Genomic DNA, 23457 nt, shown 5'->3' on the forward strand with positions numbered 1-23457 from the left:
TAGAATAGAATTGAAATTTCAGAAATAAACTCTTACATTTATCATCATATATTTGAGGATAATCTCCATGAAAACTTCCCACAATCTTGCAAGAGAGGTCAATAGGCAATTGGGAAATTCAGAGAATCCTTACAACATACTATATAAGACAACTATCCCAAGACACATAGTGATCAGATTCTCCAAAGTGAATATGAAAGAAAATATCTTAAAGGCAACTAGAGCATGTCACATACAAAGGGAACCCCAACAGGCTAACACTGGACACTTCAGCAGAAACCTTATAAGCCAGAGAGATTGGGGCATATATTCAGTATCCTTAAGAAAAGAAATTCCAACCAAGAATTTCATATCCAGTCAAACTAAGTTTCATAAGCAAAGGAGAAATAAAATCCTTTTCAGACACGCAAATGCAAAGGGAATTCATTATCACTGGACCTGCATCACAAGAGGTTTTTAAGGGAGTGCTAAACATGGAAACAAAAGGCCATTACCTGCTACCACAAAAACACACTTAAGTACATAGCCCACTGACATTACAAAGCAACTATACAATCAAGCCTACATAACAACCAGCTAACAACATGACACATCAAATACTGCACATATCAAGGTTACCTTTGAATGTAATCAGGTTAACACCCCACTTAAAAGATAGGAAGTGGCAAGTTGGATAAAGAAGCAAGACTCAGCTGTATGCTGCCTTTAAGAGACCCATCTTGCATGCAATGACACCCATAGACTCAAAGTAAAGGGATGGAGAAAGAACCATAAAGCAAATGGAAAACAAAAAGGAGCAGGGGTTGATATTCTTATTTCAGACAAAACAGACTTTAAACCAACAATGATCAAAAAGGACAAAGAAGGTCATTACACAATGATAAACTGTTCAATTCAACAAGAAGACTTAACTCTCTTAAATATATATGGACCCAACACTGGAGCACCCAGGTTCATAAAATAAGTTCTTAGAGACCTACAATGAGACTTAGATAACCACACAATAATAGTGGGAGACTTCAACACCCTACTGACAGTGTTACAAATAACTCTTACAATTCAATAATAAGAAAACAAGCAACCAAAATTTTTAAAGGCAAATATACACTACTGCTTCCAGGTAGATGAAATAAATATGCTCTTCCCTGCTCCTCCCACTAAATGTAACTAAAACCTTGTGCACTATATCTTTTAAAAAACATAAGACTCTGAAACATGGTATCCATTGCAGCATTATTCACAATAAACAAGACATGGAAACAACCTAAATGTCCATTCACAGATAAATGGATAAAGAAAATGTGGTATATACATACAATGAAATTTTGTTCAGCCTTAGAAAAGAACGAAATCCTGCTATATATAACAACATGGAGGAGCCTGGATGATATTATGCTCAGTAAAATAAGCCAGTCACAGAATGACAAATACTGTTATGATTCCATTATATGAGGTATCTAAAATAGTATGTTAGAAAAAGTGGAATGGTGGTTGTCAGGAGATAGTGGGGAGGAAAAATAATATTCTCTTCAGAGGGTTTCAGTTATGCAAGATGAGTAAGTACTAGAGCTCTGCTGTACAATATTGTGCCAATAGTTAACCATACTGTATTGTGTATTTCAAATGTGTTAAGAGATCTCATGTTAAGTGTTCTTACCACAATAAAAATACGTAAGATTGTTTAAAAGACTCAGAAACATGGAGAAAAGGCAGACCAGCTAGAGACCTCAGGACCTAAGGAATAATAAAATAATATCAAGTGTTGACAAGATGTGAAGAAACTAGAATCCTCATACATTGCTTGTGAAAAATGAAAATGTTATAGACACTTTGGAAAACAATTTTGACAGTTTAAGAGTTAAACACAAATTCACCATATAACCTAGCAATTCTTCTCTTAGGAATCTCCCCAAGAGAAATAAAAGTGTATGTCCAGAGGGAAACGTGTATACAAATGTTAATTTCAGTATTATTTGTAACAGCCCCAAATTGGAAACAATCAAATGTCCATGAGCCAATGGGCCACCAACAAAGTAAAGAATATCCATACAATATAATATAGATTTATTTAGCCATAAAAGAGGATGAACTACCAATACATACTACATAAATTAACCTTAGAAACCAGAAGTGTGATGTCACCAAAATGGCAGAGCAGAAGCAATCTGGCTTCATTCTCCCCCACCGAAAACCAAAAACAAATATCCGGTGCCAAGATTAACACCAGTAATATCCCAGGACTCATATCTGAAGCTGAAATGACTCCTGGTGGCACGGAGAACTGAAAATCTCCAAGCAGATGGTAAGAGAAAAAGACTTCTATATCCACAACACCTCTCCACCAACCTGCCAGGTACCATGAGGAAGAGTTCCCCTGAAATCTTCATTTCTACAGTGGAAAAAGTGAGACCATGGCAGTCAGTCAGCTTCTCCACCATCTTGGGTTCCTTTATAGGAAAACTATTCCTGAATCAACCCAAAGGAAGTATTATGAGTGCCTATAGGCAATAAAACCCCTGAGGGCATCTAGCAACTAAAAGGGAGGTGGGACCAGCAACCCCAGGCCACAAAATTCTGTTCTGTATCTCAGCCAAAGGCGATACCAAATCAGAGCGGCTGTTCAGCAGTACCACACTGTAGGAAAGCACATGCCATGGCTCCACTCAGCGTGAACCTATAGACAGCCTTCCCACACAGCTAGAGTATCCCTTTTAAGACCTCCGCATTTGAGACATGTAGGACTCTGACCATTTGTGAAGCCAAGGCAAATCTGGGTTTAAAATACAATCTAGTGCCAAAAAGATGCAGTGATCTAGGGTTAACAGGACTCAACGGGCAAAGTACAAAAATCCTCTAAGCATATATAGGCTGGGAAGACCAAAACAAGCTAGACAGCAAAGACTGGAATAAATAACTAATGGTTCAATGCGAAGATATAGACATACGTCCACAAGGAAGAACAGCAAACTAGAAACCATGACCTCCTCAGAAAGACAGAGTAAAGAGCTACTGACTGATCTTAATAAGACAGCAATGTGTGAGCTCTCAGATCAAGAATCCAAACTAGTGGTTTTAAGGAAATCTCATCAAAGACTGTAGAAAGAGACAAAGAAGGTCACCATATAATAATAAAAGGGCTGATCCAATAAGAGGATATAACAATTATACATATATATGTACACAACAACAGAGGACCCAAATATATAAAGCAAACATTAATAGACCTAAAGGGAGAGACAGACTGCAATGCAATCCTACTAGAGGACTTCAACACACTATTCTCAATAATGGACAGATGATCCAGAAAGAAAATCAACGAAGAAACATCGAAGTTAAACTACACTCTAGACCAAATGAACCTGACATTTGCAGAACATTTCATCCAACTGCTGCAAATATACATTATTCTCATCAGCACATTGAACATTCTCCAGGACAGGCCATATGTCAGGACACAAAAGAAGTCTCAACAAATTTTTAAAAGTCAAAATCATATGAAGTATTTTTCTGATCCCAATATAATAAAACTAAAAATCAATAACTAAGGAATTTTAGGAACTATGCAAACACTGAGACTGCTGGCAAGATGGCGGAATAGGAACAGCTCCAGTCTGCAGCTCCCAGCAAGACCAACACAGAAGGCGGGTGATTCCCGCATTTCCAACTGAGGTACCCTGCTCATCTCATTGGGACTGGTTAGGCAGTGGGTGCAGCCCATGGAGGACGAGCAGAAGCATCGCCTCACCCAGGAAGTGCAAGGAGCAGGCCGCGGCGGCGGGGGGTGGTGGGGGGAGCGCCCTCCTCCAGCCAAGGGAAGCCTTGAGAGACTGCTATCTGGCCCAGATACTATGCTTTCCCCATGGTTTTTGCAATCTACAGACCAGGAGATTCCTTCACGTGCCTACACCACCAGGGCCCTGGGTTTCAAGCATAAAACTGGACGGCTCTTTGGGCTGACACCAAGCTAGCTGCAGGAGTTTATTTTTGTACCCCAGAGACACCTGGAATCCCAGCGAGACAGAACGGTTTACTCCCCTGGAAAGGGGGCCGAAGCCAGGGAACCAAGTGGTCTGGCTCAGCAGGACCCACTCCTATGGAGCCCAGCAAGCTAGGCTGGGTTGAAATCCTCGCTGCCAGCACAGCCGTCTGAAGTCCAACTGGAACAATCAAGCTTTGTGTGGGGAGAGGCATCCACCGTTACTGAGGCTTCAGTACCTCGGTTTTCCCCTGACAGTGCTAAAAAGGCCTGGAAGTTCGGACTGGGTAGAACTCAACACAGTGTGGCAAAGCGGCTGCAGCCAGACTACCTCTCTAGATTCCTCTTCACTGGGAAGGGCATCTCTGAAAGAAAGGCACCAGCCCCAGTCAAGGGGTTATAGATAAAACTCCCATCTTACTGGGACAGAGCACCTGGGGGAAGGGGCGGCTGTGGGCACAACTTCAGCGGACTTAAACGTTCCTGCCTGCTGGCTCTGAAGACAGCAGTGGATCCTGACAAGGAGGGCTCTCCCAGCACAGCACTCGAGCTCTGGTAAGGGACAGACTGCCTCCTCCACTGGGTCCCTGACTCCCATACCTCCTGACGGTGAGAGACCTCCCAACAGGAGTTGTCAGACACCTCATGCAGGAGAGCTCCGGCTGGCATCAGCCCAGTGCCCCTCTGGGACAAATCTTCCAGAAGAAGGAACAGCAGCAATCTTTGCTGTTCTGCAGCCTACACTGGTAATACCCAGGCAAATATGGTATGGAATGGACCTCCAGCAAACTGCAGCAGACCTGCAGAAGAGGGGCATGACTGTTAGAAGAAAAAGTAACAAACAGAAAGCAGTAACATTATCAACAAAAGGAACCCCATACAGAAACCCCATCCAAAGATCAAAGGTAGATAAATCCATAAAGATGAGGAAAAACCAGCACAAAAACGCTGAAAATTCCAAAAACCAGAATGCCTCTTCTCCTCCAAATGATTGCAACTCCTCTCCAGCAAGAGCACAAAACTAGACAGAGAATGATTTTGACGACTTTTTAGATTTGACATTATTTTGTATCTTGCTAGTTTTTAGGAAAACTTCATTTTGTTAAGTATGCATAAATATAGTTGAATATATGAGTAACTGGTTCTTATACTGTTGTTTTGTATTTTTACCAGCAGGAAGATTGCAAAAGTTAATGTATATAAATCTTGAAATATTTCTAAGTTTTATGTATAATAAAATACATATTTAAAAAAAAAGAAAATAAGAGAGGACACAAACAAATGAAAAAAAATTCCATGCTCATGGATAGGAATGATCAATATCATGAAAATGGCCATCCTGCCCAAAGTAATTTATAGATTCTATGCTATCCCCATCAAGCTACCATTGACTTTCTTCACAAAATTAAAAAACTACTTTAAATTTCATATGGAACCAAAATAAAGCCTGTATAGCCAAGAAAATCCTAAGCAAAAAGAAGAAAGCTATAGGCATCGTGCTACCTGACTTCAAACTATACTAAAAGGCTACAGTAATCAAAACAGCAAACAGCATGGTACTGGTACCAGAACAGATATATAGACCAATGGAACAGAACAGAGGCCTCAAATAGCACCACACATTAACAACCATCTGATCTCCGGCAAACCTGACAGGAACAAGCAATGGGAAATGATTCCCTATTTAATAAATGGTTTTTGGAAAACTGACTAGCCATATGCAGAAAACTGAAATTGGAATCCTTCCTTATACCTAATAGAAAATATAACTCAAGATGTATTAAAGACTTAAATGTAAGATCTAAAACCATAAAAACCCTAAAAGAAAACCTAGGCAATACCATTCAGGACATAGGCATGGGCAAAGCCTTTATGACTAAAACACCAAAAGCAATGGCAAGAAAAGCCAAAATTGACAAATGGGATCTAATTAAACTAAATAACTTCTGCACAGCAAAAGAAACTATCATCAGAGTGAACAGGAAACCTACAGAATGGGAGAAAAATGTTGCAACCTATCCATCTGACAAAGGGCTAATATCCAGAATCTACAAAGCACTTAAACAAATTTACAAGAAAAAAACAAACCCATCAAAAAGTGGGTGAAGGATATGAACAGACGCTTCTCAAAAGAAGAGATTTCACTTTGGGAGGCTGAGGTGGGCGGATCACAAGGTCAGGAGATCAAGACTATCCTGGCTAACACAGTGAAACCCCGTATCTACTAAAAATACAAAAAATTGGCCGGGCATGGTGGCATGCACTTGTACTTAGGAGGTCTCAGCTACTCAGGAGGCTGAGGCAGGAGAATCACTTGAACCCAGGAGGCAAAGGCTGCAGTGAGCCAAGACCACGCCACTGCACTCCAGCCTGGGTGACAGAGTGAGACTTTGTCTCAAAAAAAAAAGAAAAGGAGAAATTTATGCAGCCAACAAACATGAAAAAGAAAGCTTATCATCACTGGTCATTAAAGAAACACAAATCAAAACCACAATGAGATACCATCTCACACCAGTTAGAATGGTGATCATTAAAAAGTCAGGAAACAACAGATGCTGGAGAGGATGTGGAGAAATAGGAATGCTTTTATACTGTTGGTGGTAGTGTAAATTAATTCAACCATTGTGGAAGACAGTATGGCGATTCCTCAAGGATCTAGAACCAGAAATACCATTTGACCCAGCAATCCCATTACTGGGTATATACCCAAAGGATTATAAATCATTCTACTATAAAGACACATGCATACGTATGTTTACTGCAGTGTTGTTCACAATAGCAAAGACTTGGAACCAACCCAAATGCCCATCAATGATAGACTGGATAAAGAAAATGTGGCACATATACACCATGGAATACTATACAGCCATAACAAAGAATGAGTTCCTGTCCTTTGCAGGGACATGGATGAAGCTAGAAACCATCATCCTCAGCAAACGAATGCGGGAACAGAAAACCAAACACCACATGTTCTCACTCATAAGTGGGAGTTGAACAATGAGAACAATTGGACACGGGGAGAGGAACTTCACACACTGGGGCCTATTGGCAGGTGGAGGGCTAGTGGAGGGATAGCATTAGGAGAAATACCTAATGTAGATGACAGGTTGAAGGATGCAGCAAACCACCATAGCATGTGTATACCTATGTAACAAACCTGCACATTCTGTACATGTATCCCAGAACTTAAAGTATAATAATAATAGCCTATTTGCTTACAAACTGACCATAAAGGAACACTTTTTAAAAGAAATCGATTTACTAATATTGTCTTCAATAAATCCAGACACTTAGCCACTTACATCCATCAGAAATGACAAATGACAATGTAGCTTTTAACATAAGTCTCATCATGTAAGTATAAAAGGAAATCTCTTGCTTTGGACTAATCTTTCCTTATCTGGGGAATTTTTTGCAAAGAAACAAAAAGCTTATTTTTTTTAGCATATGCATAAACAGAACAAAATAAAAACAGCAAGCTTTAATATCTTTCATTTCTCATTTTAATCTTGCTAAAAAATATTTAATCATTTGTATAAAAATATTGCAAGCAAAAAAGGGTATTGTGGTAATAGTTGTACAACTCAATAAATTTAATAAAAATCAATGGATGAGTGAATTTTACATACATAAATTATACCTTGATAAAGTTGTTTTTAAAAGTTCTAAATCAGGCCGGGCGCGGTGGCTCAAGCCTGTAATCCCAGCACTTTGGGAGGCCGAGACGGGCGGATCACAAGGTCAGGAGATCGAGACCATTCTGGCGAACACAGTGAAACCCCGTCTCTACTAAAAATACAAAAAACTAGCCGGGCGAGGTGGCGGGCGCCTGTAGTCCCAGCTACTCGGGAGGCTGAGGCAGGAGAATGGCGGGAACCCGGGAGGCGGAGCTTGCCGTGAGCTGAGATCTGGCCACTGCACTCCAGCCTGGGCGACAGAGCAAGACTCAGCCTCAAAAAAAAAAAAAAAAAAAAAGTTCTAAATCAAAGGTGAACCAAATGAGTATTTCATTCAAAGAAGTCCATTGAAAAAAAAAAAAAAAAACATATCACCCATCAATTCCTAATCAGTGTTGCTAATTACCTATTTGATCTCTACATTATCATTATTACCATATATTTATGGATCACTTTTCAGTTTGCAAAATTCACATGACAACTCTGTGAGGTAAACACCTTAGCTATTATTACTCTGATATAGCAAGTTTTTAAAAACTGGCAACTGACTTGCCTAAGAGTCACAAGCCTATTCCATCCAAAAGCAAGCCCAGTTCTGTCGAACCTAATTCTTCTCAATCAGCACTGCTCTTCCCTCTAAATCATTTTAAAACAAATTTCCCACCTACCATTGCATTCAGGAAAACTTTGCTCCTTGGCGAGAGTACTTATAAAGTCATCTAACTCCACCATTCCATTCTCTGTTTTTTAAAAAAGAGTTTAGATTATACATTCTGGTGTATTTTTGCATACAGGTAAATTTGCATTTTAACACAACTATTTTTAAAATTTACTTGATCCTTCATTTCATCATCCTATTTCTCCTTCATGTCATGTCTCATAATTCTTTCTAGATTAGGTCAGTTCATTTGGACAATTATTGAGAGCATATTAGTGCCAAGAACCATGCTAGGCACCGAGAACACAAAAATAAGAAAGACACAGTCCCTGCTTTTTCAATATCTATTACATGCAAAGGACTGAGTTAGATACTAATTTCTTAACAGATCTAGGAAAAAAGAAACTTGTCCATATAGACAGACCACGAGAGAGTTAAGGAGTCTATTTCATATCATCTTGAAAACCCACTCAATATGCTATCCATTAAGACACCTTAACAATACTAATCAGCCCTGACAAAACCAAGTATCCCCATCTCTATCTCCCTAGTATCCATGTGGTCCAAAGTTTTACCTGTGTTTAGACATAAACCCTCACAGTGATCATGTCAATCCTGATAAGCAGCAAAAAGGGCTCAATAATTTTAGTGCCACCCACTCTTTATATAATTTTTAAGTGAATCTTCTTTCTGATTTACCTTAGCTAAGAAATTGTGCCCAGATTCTGAGGATTCACTTTTAATGTTATTCTCAAATCAGTCTTTCCCCAAAATGTCACCTCTTTACTTCTGTTGTGGAAAATTCTTAGTCACTGATAAAAATAACTTCTCTAGTATAAAAACCCTTCCTAGAAACTTAAACTCTGCTTTTAACTTAGGCTGGTAACTGGGATATGCCACTCAACATCTAAACGTTAACTGCTAAGCATACCTGGCTCTAAATTCCCCCATATTTTGTAATGTCCAATTATTAATCTTTGGATCCTTGGGTTATTTGCGTAGAGATTTCCATACCCTTAGATATTGCAGTCTTACTGTCTGAACCTCGCTACAACTAGATCAGTCTCCCCAGCACCACCCTACTATTAATAGGCACAGCTAGGGATAGTGATGAAGAGCTTTACTGAAATGATCTGGAAATATGAAAGACCTACATGCTCCAAACCAATCCATGTGGTCAGAACTTACAGGATTTTTTTTTTTTTTTTACTATTTTCCATTTTTATATCTGAATTTTCTTTAGAATGACCCATTCCTAATTTCTAATTTAGAGGAATTCCTCCAATATTTAATACTATCCCATAAAAATATCTAACTTTCTCAGAAACTTCAGTGTTATCAGTCTCTCGCCATTTCTACTAGTGTCTGTCACAATCTTCTGGAATTCTTTATCTAATAAAGTAATTCCTATTGAAGGCAAAATAGACTGAAGTCCTTCTGCTGAAATGTAATTTTCTTGAAGTTTACTGATAGCATCACAGAAGTTTTCTAAATATACAAAATGTAGAGAATTATTAAGCAACAGAATTCTTGTGTCAAAAGCAATAATTAATACTCAAAATCTGTAGAAATTAAAGAAGTTTTATCTATATTACCTTATAGATTTTATAGGACTGCTTTTCTTTCCATATATCTGTTGTATAACATTATATTTAATCTTTCTCTTATAGCTCAAACACAGAACTGTCTTAACATTCTATAAACATGTATAATCTACTTGTTTGGGGGAACAGCCTGTTCCAGTGGCCCAGCCAATGCTGCTCGCTTCTGATTAAAATAAAATTCATGGGGCCAGGTATGGTGGCTCCTGCCTGTAATCACAGCACTGCGGGAGGCCAAGGCAGGTGGGTCACTTGAGGTCAAGAGTTCGAGACCAGCCTGGCCAACATGGTGAAACCCTGTCTCTACTAAAAATACAACAATTAGCTGGGCGTGATGGCGCATGTGTGTACTCCCAGCTACTCAAGAGGCTGAGGCAGGAGGATCACTTGAACCCAGGAGGCAGAGGTTGCAGTGCACTGAGATCGCACTCTAGCCTGAGTGTGTGTGTGTGTTTGTATGTGTGTGTGTAAAATTAATGAGTCCAAGAAATAAAAACACCGAAGTGTTTTGTTTAAATTGAAGAATTCCAAGCAAAAATGTAGAGTTCTTCACCCTCCCATTAATTTACTCTACCATGTTTTCAGTTCATAACCTTCAAAAAATAAAGTCTTAGAAGCAAATACATGTAGACGTCACGTGCTTCTTACTATGATGCACTGAGATGGTTACAATATCACTTCTGAGGTAATCTGACCAAAAATGCATAACCTGAATTTATTCATGAAGGAATAAAACAAAAATCCAAAATGAAGGGTATTATACAAGACAACTAGTCAATACTCTTCAAAAGTGTCAAGGTCATGAAAGATTGAAGAAGCATCCCGGATTGACGGAGACTAAGGAAAAGTGACAACTAAATGTAGTGGGTAATTCTGGATTAGATTCTGGAATTGAAAAAGAACATTCATGGAAAAACTGACAAAATTTGAATAAGGTTTGTAGATCAGTAAGCAGTATTGCATCAGTGTTAATTTCCTGGTTTAGATCATGTCCTGATGGAAATATCTGTACTACTTTTGTGACTCTTAAGAAAGTAAAATTATTTAAAAGTGAAAAGTTAGAATTTTTAATGTAAATCATACAGGCAGTCATATTCCATAAAATTCCAATTCCCATCAATTTGTTTCGGGAAGTTATGCCAGATTAACTATTTCATACTTCTCTATATTCAGAACATTAAATATGGCAGTGGTAGGTGACATCATTTTATTTTAGTGACATGAGAAAGGTAAAATACGCTTTCTTCTGACAGCCTCTTCTACCCACGTCTGTCTGCTATTTCATTATTCCTTTAACCCAAGGTTTTAATTCTTATTGAAATAAAAATAACTCTCAGAAATACAAATGTGGCACAAAGTAGCAGGAGTGCCTTGGTAAAGGAATCAGAAACAGGATGATCATCACTGTGCCTCCTTAATAGATCACATTCCTTTTTTCCATTGAGTTATTTGAATTTGCACTAAGGTATGAATCACAAATTTTTCACTAAACAATCATTTTATCTATTACATTAAATACTAAATGTGATATGAAAGTCAGTGAGTTTTTAAAAGAGAATAAATAAATATGACTTAAGCAACTTCAGCAGAGGACTACAAGAAATCTTTAATTGGGTTCCATACACACTGCTTCTGTAATGAAAGTAATACAGAGAGAGAAAATATATTGGTTGGGAAACCATTGCTCATCTTTGAGAAAAATCATAAAGACTTGGAGACCTAGATATACAGTATTATTTTTTCATGATATTCTCCTTCCATAAGAGATAATACCTGAAGTACTATATTATATATTTAAATTACAGCACTCTAAGCAAAAATTTCACATAGATTTCCACTTGTTTAAATATTTAATAAATTACAAAATAAACATTTCCAAAAGAAGCCAGGCCTTCTACTTTCTAGGGAATATTAATGACTCCAATTAATCACTGAATAAGTTTCTCAGGAAAAGTTAAACTCCTCCCTAAAGAGGACATCTGAAAAGGAATTATCATCAAAATCACAATATTATATCCATTGGTCTACGTGTCAGAAGTGGCAGGCCAGACTTGGCGGCTCATGCCTGTAATCGCAGATCCTTGGGAGGCCAAGACGGGAGCACTACTTGGGGCCAGGAGTTCAAGACCAGCCTTGGGAGCATAGTGGGATCCCAACCCTACGGAAAAAAAAAAAAAAAAAAAAGCTAGCTGGGTGTGGGGGCATGTGCCTATGCTCCCAGCTACATGGGAGGCTGAGGAGGTAGGAGGATCACTTGAAAACAAAAGGTTGAGGCTGCAGTGAGCTAGGATCACGCCACTACACTCTAGCCTGGGTGACAGAGTGAGATTGTGACTCAAAAAATAGAGAATAAACAAACATATAATTCAGTGGCATTAATCACATTTACAAAGTTGTACCACCATCACTACTGTACGTTTCCAGAATTTTTGCATAGGCATGGTGGTTCATGCCTGTGAATCCCAGCACTTTGGGAGGCCAATGCAGGAGGATTGCTTGAGGCCAGGGGTTTGAGACCAACCTGGGCAACCCTGTCTCTATAAATAATTTTAAAATTAAAAAAAAAAAAGAAGAAGTGGTGGTTACCCAGGGTGTTAACAATTGAAATGCTTACAACTATCTAATAATTGATTCATTCTGTGCATTTCTGTGATGACTGAAGAACTCAAGAAGCTAGATTTATACTTACCCAGAGTATTAATTGCAGTTTTTTCCGTAGACGAAACCTGTTTTAGGAGGCTGGAACGCTTTCTTACAGCTGGCTTCTGAAGTTTTGGGATACTAGAAATATCACTTTTATCTAGAGACTTACTGAGGCTTGTACTACTCTTCAAGCTTTGTGGTTTAGACTTTGAGTCATGAATTTCACCCTTCTCTGAATGTTTTTTAAAGTTTATGCCATTCTTTGAATATGGTTCTTGGACTCCTACATTACTGCTGCTGACCCCACCCAGAAATTTTCTTATTTGCCAAGTATTTTTTGATCTTTTAGATTCAAGGTCATCATTCTCCATAATTTTGCTATAATGTTGGTTGCTTTTGTTATTTAACTTTTTGGATATTGAAGGTTCAGGGAGTTTGGAAGACAAACTGTTTTTCTTCTTATATTTTAGATAGCATCCTGCTATACTTGGTAACTTTCTGTCTGAAGTAATTTCATCCAAAGGTGATCCTTCTGTAATTGCTAAATAAGAGAAATATACAATTATTTCATTTACTTGTATAATCTGCAACACATTTCAAAACTAAGTCCTCATGAAAACTATTCAAGAAAGTATTAGTTGCTTAAACATATAAAACAAATCAAAAAATTAAAGAACTGACAGTCAAAAGATTGGACCATTAACTAGGTCAAATATAATGTGCTGCTTTAATATGTTTACATATTCCCATCCAAAGCTATTTAAAGTTACACTGAAACTAAAACGATAGGCTAATGAAGCATATGGTTCTCATTCCCCACTCTTTCCCAATTGACAAAGATAATAGACTAATAAGCTAATACAGACAGATATTCCTTACTTATAAAAGTGCAGAACTATGAGGAAAGGGGAGATTTGATTTATAAAATTAGAACTTAAGTAATTACTCTCCTAAATATTCTTGGTATTTGTGGAGGAAAAAGTAACTTCATATATAAAACAACAGCTTTAGAAAAATATTAACACAATGCCCCAAACTGGGACTTCATTTACAAAATTTATCTGATGTTTCAGAATCTTATCTTACATTTGAATAACACATTTTAAAGCATTTCAAATGTTATAATATTTGATCCTCAAAACAACTCTATGAGACTGTCAAGCAGCAGCAGTATAATCTCAACTATGAATAAATTTTGCCTAGAGGAAATAAAAAAGTTTCTTATCTTAGACTCTATGAGAATGAACAATTGAAAATAAGTAAATGAAAATATTTAAATATTAAAGTCTGAAAATACTTAAAGATGGTGCTATATATGTATCTCTAAGTGCACTATCTAACAGATAAATAAGTTGTGAGCAGGTAAAAATATAATCTTTGACACTTCTGATTTAGGCTTTTGGACCACACCAAACAGCCTGCCCAGAATCTCTGATTCTGACTGATTAGGGCTTTCCCAGTCCTTCAAATGCAGAGACATCAACATAAGGCAATAAGAAATATGAAAAATCCAGGAGACATACTACTACCAAAAGAGCACAATAATCTCCTGATAGCTGACCCCAGAGAAATAAAGATATAGAAACTTCCTGACAGAATTCAAACTAATTGTCTAGAGAAAGTTCAGGGAATAAAATTAAGGACATACAGAGAAAAAAATTCAATGAAATCAGGAAAACAATAAATGACCAAAAATAGAATTTTACAGAGACACTGAAATTACACAAAAGAAAATAAATAAACAAAAATCAAGAGTTGAAAAGTGTAATGAAAGAAATGGAAAATACAATAGAGAACATCAGCAACATAACTGATCAAGTACAAGAATGAATCTGTGAACCTGAAGACAAATTATTTGAAAATACATAGTCTGAGGAGAATAAAAGAAAAATAATGAAAAATAATGGGGAAAGCTTACAGGATTTATGGGACAGCATCCAAAGAGAAAATGGTCAAGTTATAAGAGTTTATGAAGGAGAAGAGAAAGACAAAAGAGTAGAAAACTTACATAAACAAGAACAGAAAACAATCCAAATTTGGACAAATATGTAAATATCCAGGTACAGGAAGGCCAAATGCCTCCAATCAGATGAATTCAAACAAGAGTACATCAAGACATATCATAATCAAACTGTCAAATACCAAGTACAAAAGGGAGATTCTGAAAATAGCAAGAGAAAAGTAAATAACATATACGTTCCAATAAGGAGAGCAAATTTCTCAGCAGACACCTTATGGGTTCATAGAGAATGGAAAATATATTCAGAGTACTGAAGGAAATAAACTGCTAACCAATAATACTGTACCTAGAAAAACTGTCCTTCAGAAATGATAAAGACTTTCCCAGACAAAAGCTGAAAGAATTCATCCCCTAGATTTGTCTTACGTGAAATGTCAAAAAGAGTTCTTCAAGCCAAAAGAAAAAGATGCTGTTTAGTAACACAAAAACATATAAATGTGTACAACTCACTGGTAAAGGTAAGTACACCAAGTCAGAATACACTAATACTGTAATGGTGGTGTGCACTTCACTTACATAGTATGAAGGTTAAAAATAATAAAAGCTGGCTGGGCGCTGTGGCTCACGCCTGTAATCCCAGCACTTTGGGAGGCCGAGGCGGGCGGATCCCGACGTCAACAGATCGAGACCATCCTGGCTAACACGGTGAAACCCCGTCTCTACTAAAAATACAAAAAATTAGCCGGGCATGGTGGCCGGCGCCTGTAGTCCCAGCTACTCCGCAGGCTGAGGCAGGAGAATGGCGTGAACCTGGGAGGCTGAGCATGCAGTGAGCAGAGATCGCGCCACTGCACTCCAGCCTGGGCGACAGAGCGAGACTCCGTCTCAATAACAAACAAAATAATAATAATAATAATCATAATAATAATAATAACTACAATGATTTGTTTAGGGAGACAATATAAAAATCTGTAAATTGTGACATCAAAAATTATAAATGCAGAAGGAGAGATGAGGTAAAAGCATAGTTTGTTTATGTAAGCAAAGCTAACTTGCTATCAGCTTAAAATTGCCTGTCATAACTACAAGATATTTTGTAAGCTTCAGAGTAGCCACAAATCAAAAACCTACAGTAAATAAAAGATAAAAAGGAAAAAAATCAAGACAAAAATCAATCACAAAAGAAGAGAAAAATAAGGAAACAAAGGACCTATTAAACAAGTAGAAAACAATTAACAAAATGGCAGTAGTAAAATCCTTCCGGGGCCGGGCGCGGTGGCTCAAGCCTGTAATCCCAGCACTTTGGGAGGCCGAGACGGGCGGATCACGAGGTCAGGAGATCGAGACCATCCTGGCTAACACGGTGAAACCCCGTCTCTACTAAAAACTACAAAAAACTAGCCGGGCGAGGTGGCGGGCGCCTGTAGTCCCAGCTACTCAGGAGGCTGAGGCAGGAGAATGGCGTGAACCCGGGAGGCGGAGCTTGCAGTGAGCTGAGATCCGGCCACTGCACTCCAGCCTGGGTGACAGAGCGAGACTCCGTCTCAAAAAAAAAAAAAATCCTTCCATATCAATAATTACCTTGAATGTAAATGAATTAAAATCTCCAAATAAAAGACATAAAGTGCCATGTGGAACTGTGAGTCAATTAAATGTCTTTCCTTTATAAATTACCCAGTCTCGGGTATGTATTTATTAGCAGCATAAGAAAAGACTAATACAGCAACCAAAACAGTATGTATAAAAAGAGACAGAGAAGCCGGCATACCTTGTTGATTCTGGGTAGCCGAGCGCGCGGCGCGAGCGTCAAGCCAGACAGCGGCCGGCGTGCCTTCTCCTCGGCATCAGCCACCGCCACCTCCCAGAACCTCCTCGTGCCCTCGCGTGCCAGGCCCGTGGAGGCCGGGATCCACGGTTCACAGCATGTCCGCCTCCGCCCCTGCTGCGGAGGGCGAGGGAACCCCTGCCCGGGAACCCCCGCCCAGTCCACATCCGAGAAAGAACCGGAAATGCCTGGTTCCAGAGAGGAGAGCGAGGAGGAAGAGGATGAGGACGACGATGAGGAGGAGGAGAAAAAAGAGAAGAGTCTCATCGTGGTAGGCAAGAGGGAAAAGAAGAAAGTAGAGAGGCTGACAATGCAAGTTTCTCCTTTACAGAGAGAGCCATTTACAATTGCACAAGGAAAGGGGCAGAAACTTTGTGAAATTGAGAGGATACATTTTTTTCTAAATAAGAAGAAAACCAATGAACTTAGAAATCTACACAAATTGCTTTACAACAGGCCAGGCACTAAGAATGTGGGTCAGTTTAGTGGCTTTCCGTTTGAAAAAGGAAGTGTCCAATACAAAAAGAAGTAAGAAATGTTGAAAAAATTTAGAAATGCCATGTTAAAGAGCATCTGTGAGGTTCTTGATTTGGAGAGATCAGGTGTAAATAGTGAACTAGTGAAGAGGATCTTGAATTTCTTAACGCATCCAAAGCCTTCTGGCAAACCATTGCCAAAATCTAAAAAAACTTATAGCAAAGGCAGTACAAAGGAACGGAACAGTTCTGGAATGGCAAGAAAGGCTAAGTGAACCAAACGTCCTGAAATTCTATCAGATGAATCTAGTAGTGATGAAGATGAAAAGAAAAACAAGGAAGAGTCTTCAGATGATGAAGATAAAGAAAGTGAAGAGGAGCCACCAAAAAAGACAGCCAAAAGAGGAAAACCTAAACAGAAAGCTACTTCTAAAAGTAAAAAATCTGTGAAAAGTGCCAATGTTAAGAAAGCAGATGGCAGCACCACCAAGAAGAATCAAAACCGTTCCAAAAAAGAAAGTGAGTCTGAGGACAGTTCAGATGATGAACCTTTAATTAAAAAGTTTAAAAAAAACCCTACAGATGAAGAATTAAAGGAAACAATAAAGAAATTACTGGCCAGTGCTAACTTGGAAGAAGTCACAATGAAACAGATTTGCAAAAAGGTCTATGAAAATTATCCTACTTATGATTTAACTGAAAGAAGATTTCATAAAAACAGCTAATGTAAAAGAGCTAATTTCTTGAGATAGAGGACAGAGAAGATGACTCGTTCCCATAGATTCGAAGATCTGATTTATACCATTATACCAGCAAAGAGAATGTATTTCCTTTTCTAAATCCTTTTTAAGCAACGTTAGAACTTACTGCTGACCTTTTTATCTTAAGTGTTATGTAAATTTGAGTTTGCTATTTTAAATTGCATTTCTATGCCATTTTTAGTTAAAATCTTGCATGGCATTAATTGTTCCTTGCTTTTATAGTTGTATTTTGTACATTTTGGGTTTCTTTATATAAGGTCATAGATTCTTGAACTGTCGTGGTTTTTAGTGCACTTAATATTAGCTTGCTTAAGGCATACTTTTAATCAAGTGGAACAAAAACTATTATGACTGGGATTTATACACACAGAGATTGCAGTATTTAGTATATGAAATATTTTGAATACACATCTCTGTCAGTGTGAAAATTCAGAGGCAGTGTGTCCATCATATTAAAAATATACAAGTTACAGTTGTCCAGATGACTGAATTGGAATTTTTCTCCTGCATGTGTATATATGTCAGATTGTTAGCATGACAAAAGTGACAGATGTTATTTTTGTATTTTTAAAAACAATTTGTTGTATATAAAGTTTTTTTTATTTCTTTTGTGCAGACCACTTTTTAAACTCACATAGGTAGGTATCTTTACAGTTGTAGACTATGGAATGTCAGTGTTCAGCCAGACAGTATAATGGAGCAGGGAAAATCAATTCAGTGATGAAACACTGAAGGAACAGTTACCCTGCTTTGCTCGAAAGTGTCATCAATTTGTAATTTTAGTATTAACTCTGTAAAAGTGTCTGTAGGTACATTTTATATTAAGGACAGACCAAAAATCAACATATCAAAGCTTCAAAAACTTTGGGAAAGGGTGGGATTAAGTACAAGCACACTTGGCTTATAGTAAATGAACCAATTTTTATTAACTGCTTTTGCCCATATAAAATGCTGATATTTACCAGAAACCTAGCCACCTTCATGATTACGATTAAAGTACCAGATTATAATGCCAGAATATAATGTGCAAGTAATCGTGGATATCTCTGACAAAGTGTGTCTCAAAAATAATATACTTTTACATTAAAGAAATTTAATGTTTCTCTGGAGTTGGGGCTCTGGCTTTTAAAGTTTGGCTAATCAGTGTTGATTCTAGATGATCAACATAATGGACCACTCCTGAATGAGACTAATTTTGTCTTTCAATTTACTGTCTTAAATCAGTTTATTAATCTGAATTTTAAAACATGCTGCTTATGACAGAATGACACATTTGATGTACCAATTAAGTGTTGAAAAATATCTTTGCATCATAGAACAGAATATATATGTTGAATGTTAACAGGTATTTTCACAGGTTTGACTTGTTTGATAGTTACTCAGACACTAGGGAAAGGTAAATAGAAGTGAACAAAATAAGCAACTAAATGAGACCTAATAATTGGCCTTTGATTTTAAATATTTAATTTGTTCTTATAAATCTTGTCAATAAAATTATCTAAAAAAAAAAAAAAAAAAGCCAGGCACAGTGGTTCACACCTGTAATCCCAGCACTTTGGGAGGCCGAGACGGGCGGATCACGAGGTCAGGAGATCGAGACCATCCTGGCTAACACGGTGAAACCCCGTCTCTACTAAAAACTACAAAAAACTAGCCGGGCGAGGTGGCGGGCGCCTGTAGTCCCAGCTACTCAGGAGGCTGAGGCAGGAGAATGGCGTGAACCCGGGAGGCGGAGCTTGCAGTGAGCTGAGATCCGGCCACTGCACTCCAGCCTGGGTGACAGAGCGAGACTCCGTCTCAAAAAAAAAAAAAATCCTTCCATATCAATAATTACCTTGAATGTAAATGAATTAAAATCTCCAAATAAAAGACATAAAGTGCCATGTGGAACTGTGAGTCAATTAAATGTCTTTCTTTATAAATTACCCAGTCTCGGGTATGTATTTATTAGCAGCATAAGAAAAGACTAATACAGCAACCAAAACAGTATGTATAAAAAGAGACAGAGAAGCCGGGCATACCTTGTTGATTCTGGGTAGCCGAGCGCGCGGCGCGAGCGTCAAGCCAGACAGCGGCCGGCGTGCCTTCTCCTCGGCATCAGCCACCGCCACCTCCCAGAACCTCCTCGTGCCCTCGCGTGCCAGGCCCGTGGAGGCCGGGATCCACGGTTCACAGCATGTCCGCCTCCGCCCCTGCTGCGGAGGGCGAGGGAACCCCTGCCCGGGAACCCCCGCCCAGTCCACATCCGAGAAAGAACCGGAAATGCCTGGTTCCAGAGAGGAGAGCGAGGAGGAAGAGGATGAGGACGACGATGAGGAGGAGGAGGAGAAAAAAGAGAAGAGTCTCATCGTGGTAGGCAAGAGGGAAAAGAAGAAAGTAGAGAGGCTGACAATGCAAGTTCTCCTTTACAGAGAGAGCCATTTACAATTGCACAAGGAAAGGGGCAGAAACTTTGTGAAATTGAGAGGATACATTTTTTTCTAAATAAGAAGAAAACCAATGAACTTAGAAATCTACACAAATTGCTTTACAACAGGCCAGGCACTAAGAATGTGGGTCAGTTTAGTGGCTTTCCGTTTGAAAAAGGAAGTGTCCAATACAAAAAGAAGTAAGAAATGTTGAAAAAATTTAGAAATGCCATGTTAAAGAGCATCTGTGAGGTTCTTGATTTGGAGAGATCAGGTGTAAATAGTGAACTAGTGAAGAGGATCTTGAATTTCTTAACGCATCCAAAGCCTTCTGGCAAACCATTGCCAAAATCTAAAAAAACTTATAGCAAAGGCAGTACAAAGGAACGGAACAGTTCTGGAATGGCAAGAAAGGCTAAGTGAACCAAACGTCCTGAAATTCTATCAGATGAATCTAGTAGTGATGAAGATGAAAAGAAAAACAAGGAAGAGTCTTCAGATGATGAAGATAAAGAAAGTGAAGAGGAGCCACCAAAAAAGACAGCCAAAAGAGGAAAACCTAAACAGAAAGCTACTTCTAAAAGTAAAAAATCTGTGAAAAGTGCCAATGTTAAGAAAGCAGATGGCAGCACCACCAAGAAGAATCAAAACCGTTCCAAAAAGAAAGTGAGTCTGAGGACAGTTCAGATGATGAACCTTAATTAAAAAGTTTAAAAAAAACCCTACAGATGAAGAATTAAGGAAACAATAAAGAAATTACTGGCCAGTGCTAACTTGGAAGAAGTCACAATGAAACAGATTTGCAAAAAGGTCTATGAAAATTATCCTACTTATGATTTAACTGAAAGAAGATTTCATAAAAACAGCTAATGTAAAAGAGCTAATTTCTTGAGATAGAGGACAGAGAAGATGACTCGTTCCCATAGATTCGAAGATCTGATTTATACCATTATACCAGCAAAGAGAATGTATTTCCTTTTCTAAATCCTTTTTAAGCAACGTTAGAACTTACTGCTGACCTTTTTATCTTAAGTGTTATGTAAATTTGAGTTTGCTATTTTAAATTGCATTTCTATGCCATTTTTAGTTAAAATCTTGCATGGCATTAATTGTTCCTTGCTTTTATAGTTGTATTTTGTACATTTTGGGTTTCTTTATATAAGGTCATAGATTCTTGAACTGTCGTGGTTTTTAGTGCACTTAATATTAGCTTGCTTAAGGCATACTTTTAATCAAGTGGAACAAAAACTATTATGACTGGGATTATACACACAGAGATTGCAGTATTTAGTATATGAAATATTTTGAATACACATCTCTGTCAGTGTGAAAATTCAGAGGCAGTGTGTCCATCATATTAAAAATATACAAGTTACAGTTGTCCAGATGACTGAATTGGAATTTTTCTCCTGCATGTGTATATATGTCAGATTGTTAGCATGACAAAAGTGACAGATGTTATTTTTGTATTTTTAAAAACAATTTGTTGTATATAAAGTTTTTTTTATTTCTTTTGTGCAGACCACTTTTTAAACTCACATAGGTAGGTATCTTTACAGTTGTAGACTATGGAATGTCAGTGTTCAGCCAGACAGTATAATGGAGCAGGGAAAATCAATTCAGTGATGAAACACTGAAGGAACAGTTACCCTGCTTTGCTCGAAAGTGTCATCAATTTGTAATTTTAGTATTAACTCTGTAAAAGTGTCTGTAGGTACATTTTATATTAAGGACAGACCAAAAATCAACATATCAAAGCTTCAAAAACTTTGGGAAAGGGTGGGATTAAGTACAAGCACACTTGGCTTATAGTAAATGAACCAATTTTTATTAACTGCTTTTGCCATATAAAATGCTGATATTTACCAGAAACCTAGCCACCTTCATGATTACGATTAAAGTACCAGATTATAATGCCAGAATATAATGTGCAAGTAATCGTGGATATCTCTGACAAAGTGTGTCTCAAAAATAATATACTTTTACATTAAAGAATTTAATGTTTCTCTGGAGTTGGGGCTCTGGCTTTTAAAGTTTGGCTAATCAGTGTTGATTCTAGATGATCAACATAATGGACCACTCCTGAATGAGACTAATTTTGTCTTTCAATTTACTGTCTTAAATCAGTTTATTAAATCTGAATTTTAAAACATGCTGCTTATGACAGAATGACACATTTGATGTACCAATTAAGTGTTGAAAAATATCTTTGCATCATAGAACAGAAATATATATGTTGAATGTTAACAGGTATTTTCACAGGTTGACTTGTTTGATAGTTACTCAGACACTAGGGAAAGGTAAATAGAAGTGAACAAAATAAGCAACTAAATGAGACCTAATAATTGGCCTTTGATTTTAAATATTTAATTTGTTCTTATAAATCTTGTCAATAAAATTATCTAAAAAAAAAAAAAAAAAAAAGCCAGGCACAGTGGTTCACACCTGTAATCCCAGCACTTTGGGAGGCTGAGGCAGGTGGATCACCTGAGGTCAGAAGTTCAAGACCAGCCTGACCAATATGTTGAAACCCCGTCTCCACTAAAAAGACAAAAATTAGCCAAGCATGGTCATGCATGCCTGTAATCCCAGCTACTCAAGAGACTGAGGCAGGAGAATCGCTTGAACCCAGGAGGCAGAGGTTGCAGTGAGCTGAGATCGCACCACTGCTCTCCAGCCTGGGTGACACAGCATGACTCCATCTCAAAAAAAATGGACACAGAGACCAATGGAACAGAATAAAGAACCCAGAAATAAAGTCACATATTTACACCCAACTGATCAACTGTTGGTTTACGCCCAACAAAGCAACAAAGCCAACAAAGCAGTCAAGAATGTACACTGAGGAAAGGATACCCTCTTCAATAAATGGTGCTGGGAAAAGTGGATAACCATATGCAGAAGAATGAAACTAAACCCCTATCTCTCATCATATACAAAAAACAACTCAAGCTGGATTAAAAACTTAAACATAAGACCTGAAACTAAAAAACTGTTTGATGATAACATAGGGAGAAGTCTAAGGGCATTGGTCTAGGAAAGATTTTATGACTAAGATCTCAAAAGCACCAGCAACAAAAACAAAAGTAGACAAATGAGACTATATTAAACCAAAAAGCTTCCAACAGCAAAAGAAATAACAGAATAAAGAGACAACCTCTTGAATGGGAGAAAATATTTGCAAACTATTCATCTGAGAAGGGATTAATATCCAGAATTTATAAGGAATTCAAACAACTCAACAGTTAAAAAAAAAAAAAAAAAAAACCTTAAAAACTGGGCAAAGAGCCAGACGTGGTGGCTCACGCCTGTAATCTCAGCACTCTGGGAGGCTGAGGCAGGTGGATCACCTGAGGTCAGGAGTTCAAGATCAGCCTGACCAACATGGTGAAATCCTCTCTCTACTAAAAATACAAAACTAGCTGGGCATGGTGGCATATGCCTGTAATCTCAGCTACTTGGGAGGCTGAGG

General features: G+C 38.0%; 1 protein-coding gene and 2 pseudogenes across 3 annotated transcripts in view; 2 read left to right on the forward strand and 1 right to left on the reverse strand.

Annotated features, from left to right (window-relative positions):
- EFCAB13 (EF-hand calcium binding domain 13) overlaps positions 1-23457 on the reverse strand; it is a 121381-nt gene that overhangs the window by 50164 nt on the left and 47760 nt on the right. Inside the window, exons 11-13 of the mRNA XM_033184098.1 lie at positions 12602-13096; positions 9662-9799; positions 8322-8393 (exon numbers count right to left, since the gene is read on the reverse strand). Of these exons, the coding sequence (XP_033039989.1) occupies positions 8322-8393; positions 9662-9799; positions 12602-13096 (705 nt within the window). The remainder of the gene's footprint in view (positions 1-8321; positions 8394-9661; positions 9800-12601; positions 13097-23457) is intronic.
- LOC117067463 lies at positions 16330-18686 on the forward strand (annotated as a pseudogene). Its single transcript, XR_004430744.1, has one exon. The product of XR_004430744.1 is annotated as a protein DEK-like (transcript).
- LOC117067462 lies at positions 19636-21802 on the forward strand (annotated as a pseudogene). Its single transcript, XR_004430743.1, has one exon. The product of XR_004430743.1 is annotated as a protein DEK-like (transcript).

This window comes from Trachypithecus francoisi, unplaced genomic scaffold, assembly GCF_009764315.1.
Source record: "Trachypithecus francoisi isolate TF-2019V2 unplaced genomic scaffold, Tfra_2.0 Lachesis_group20, whole genome shotgun sequence".
Lineage (NCBI taxonomy): Eukaryota > Metazoa > Chordata > Mammalia > Primates > Cercopithecidae > Trachypithecus > Trachypithecus francoisi.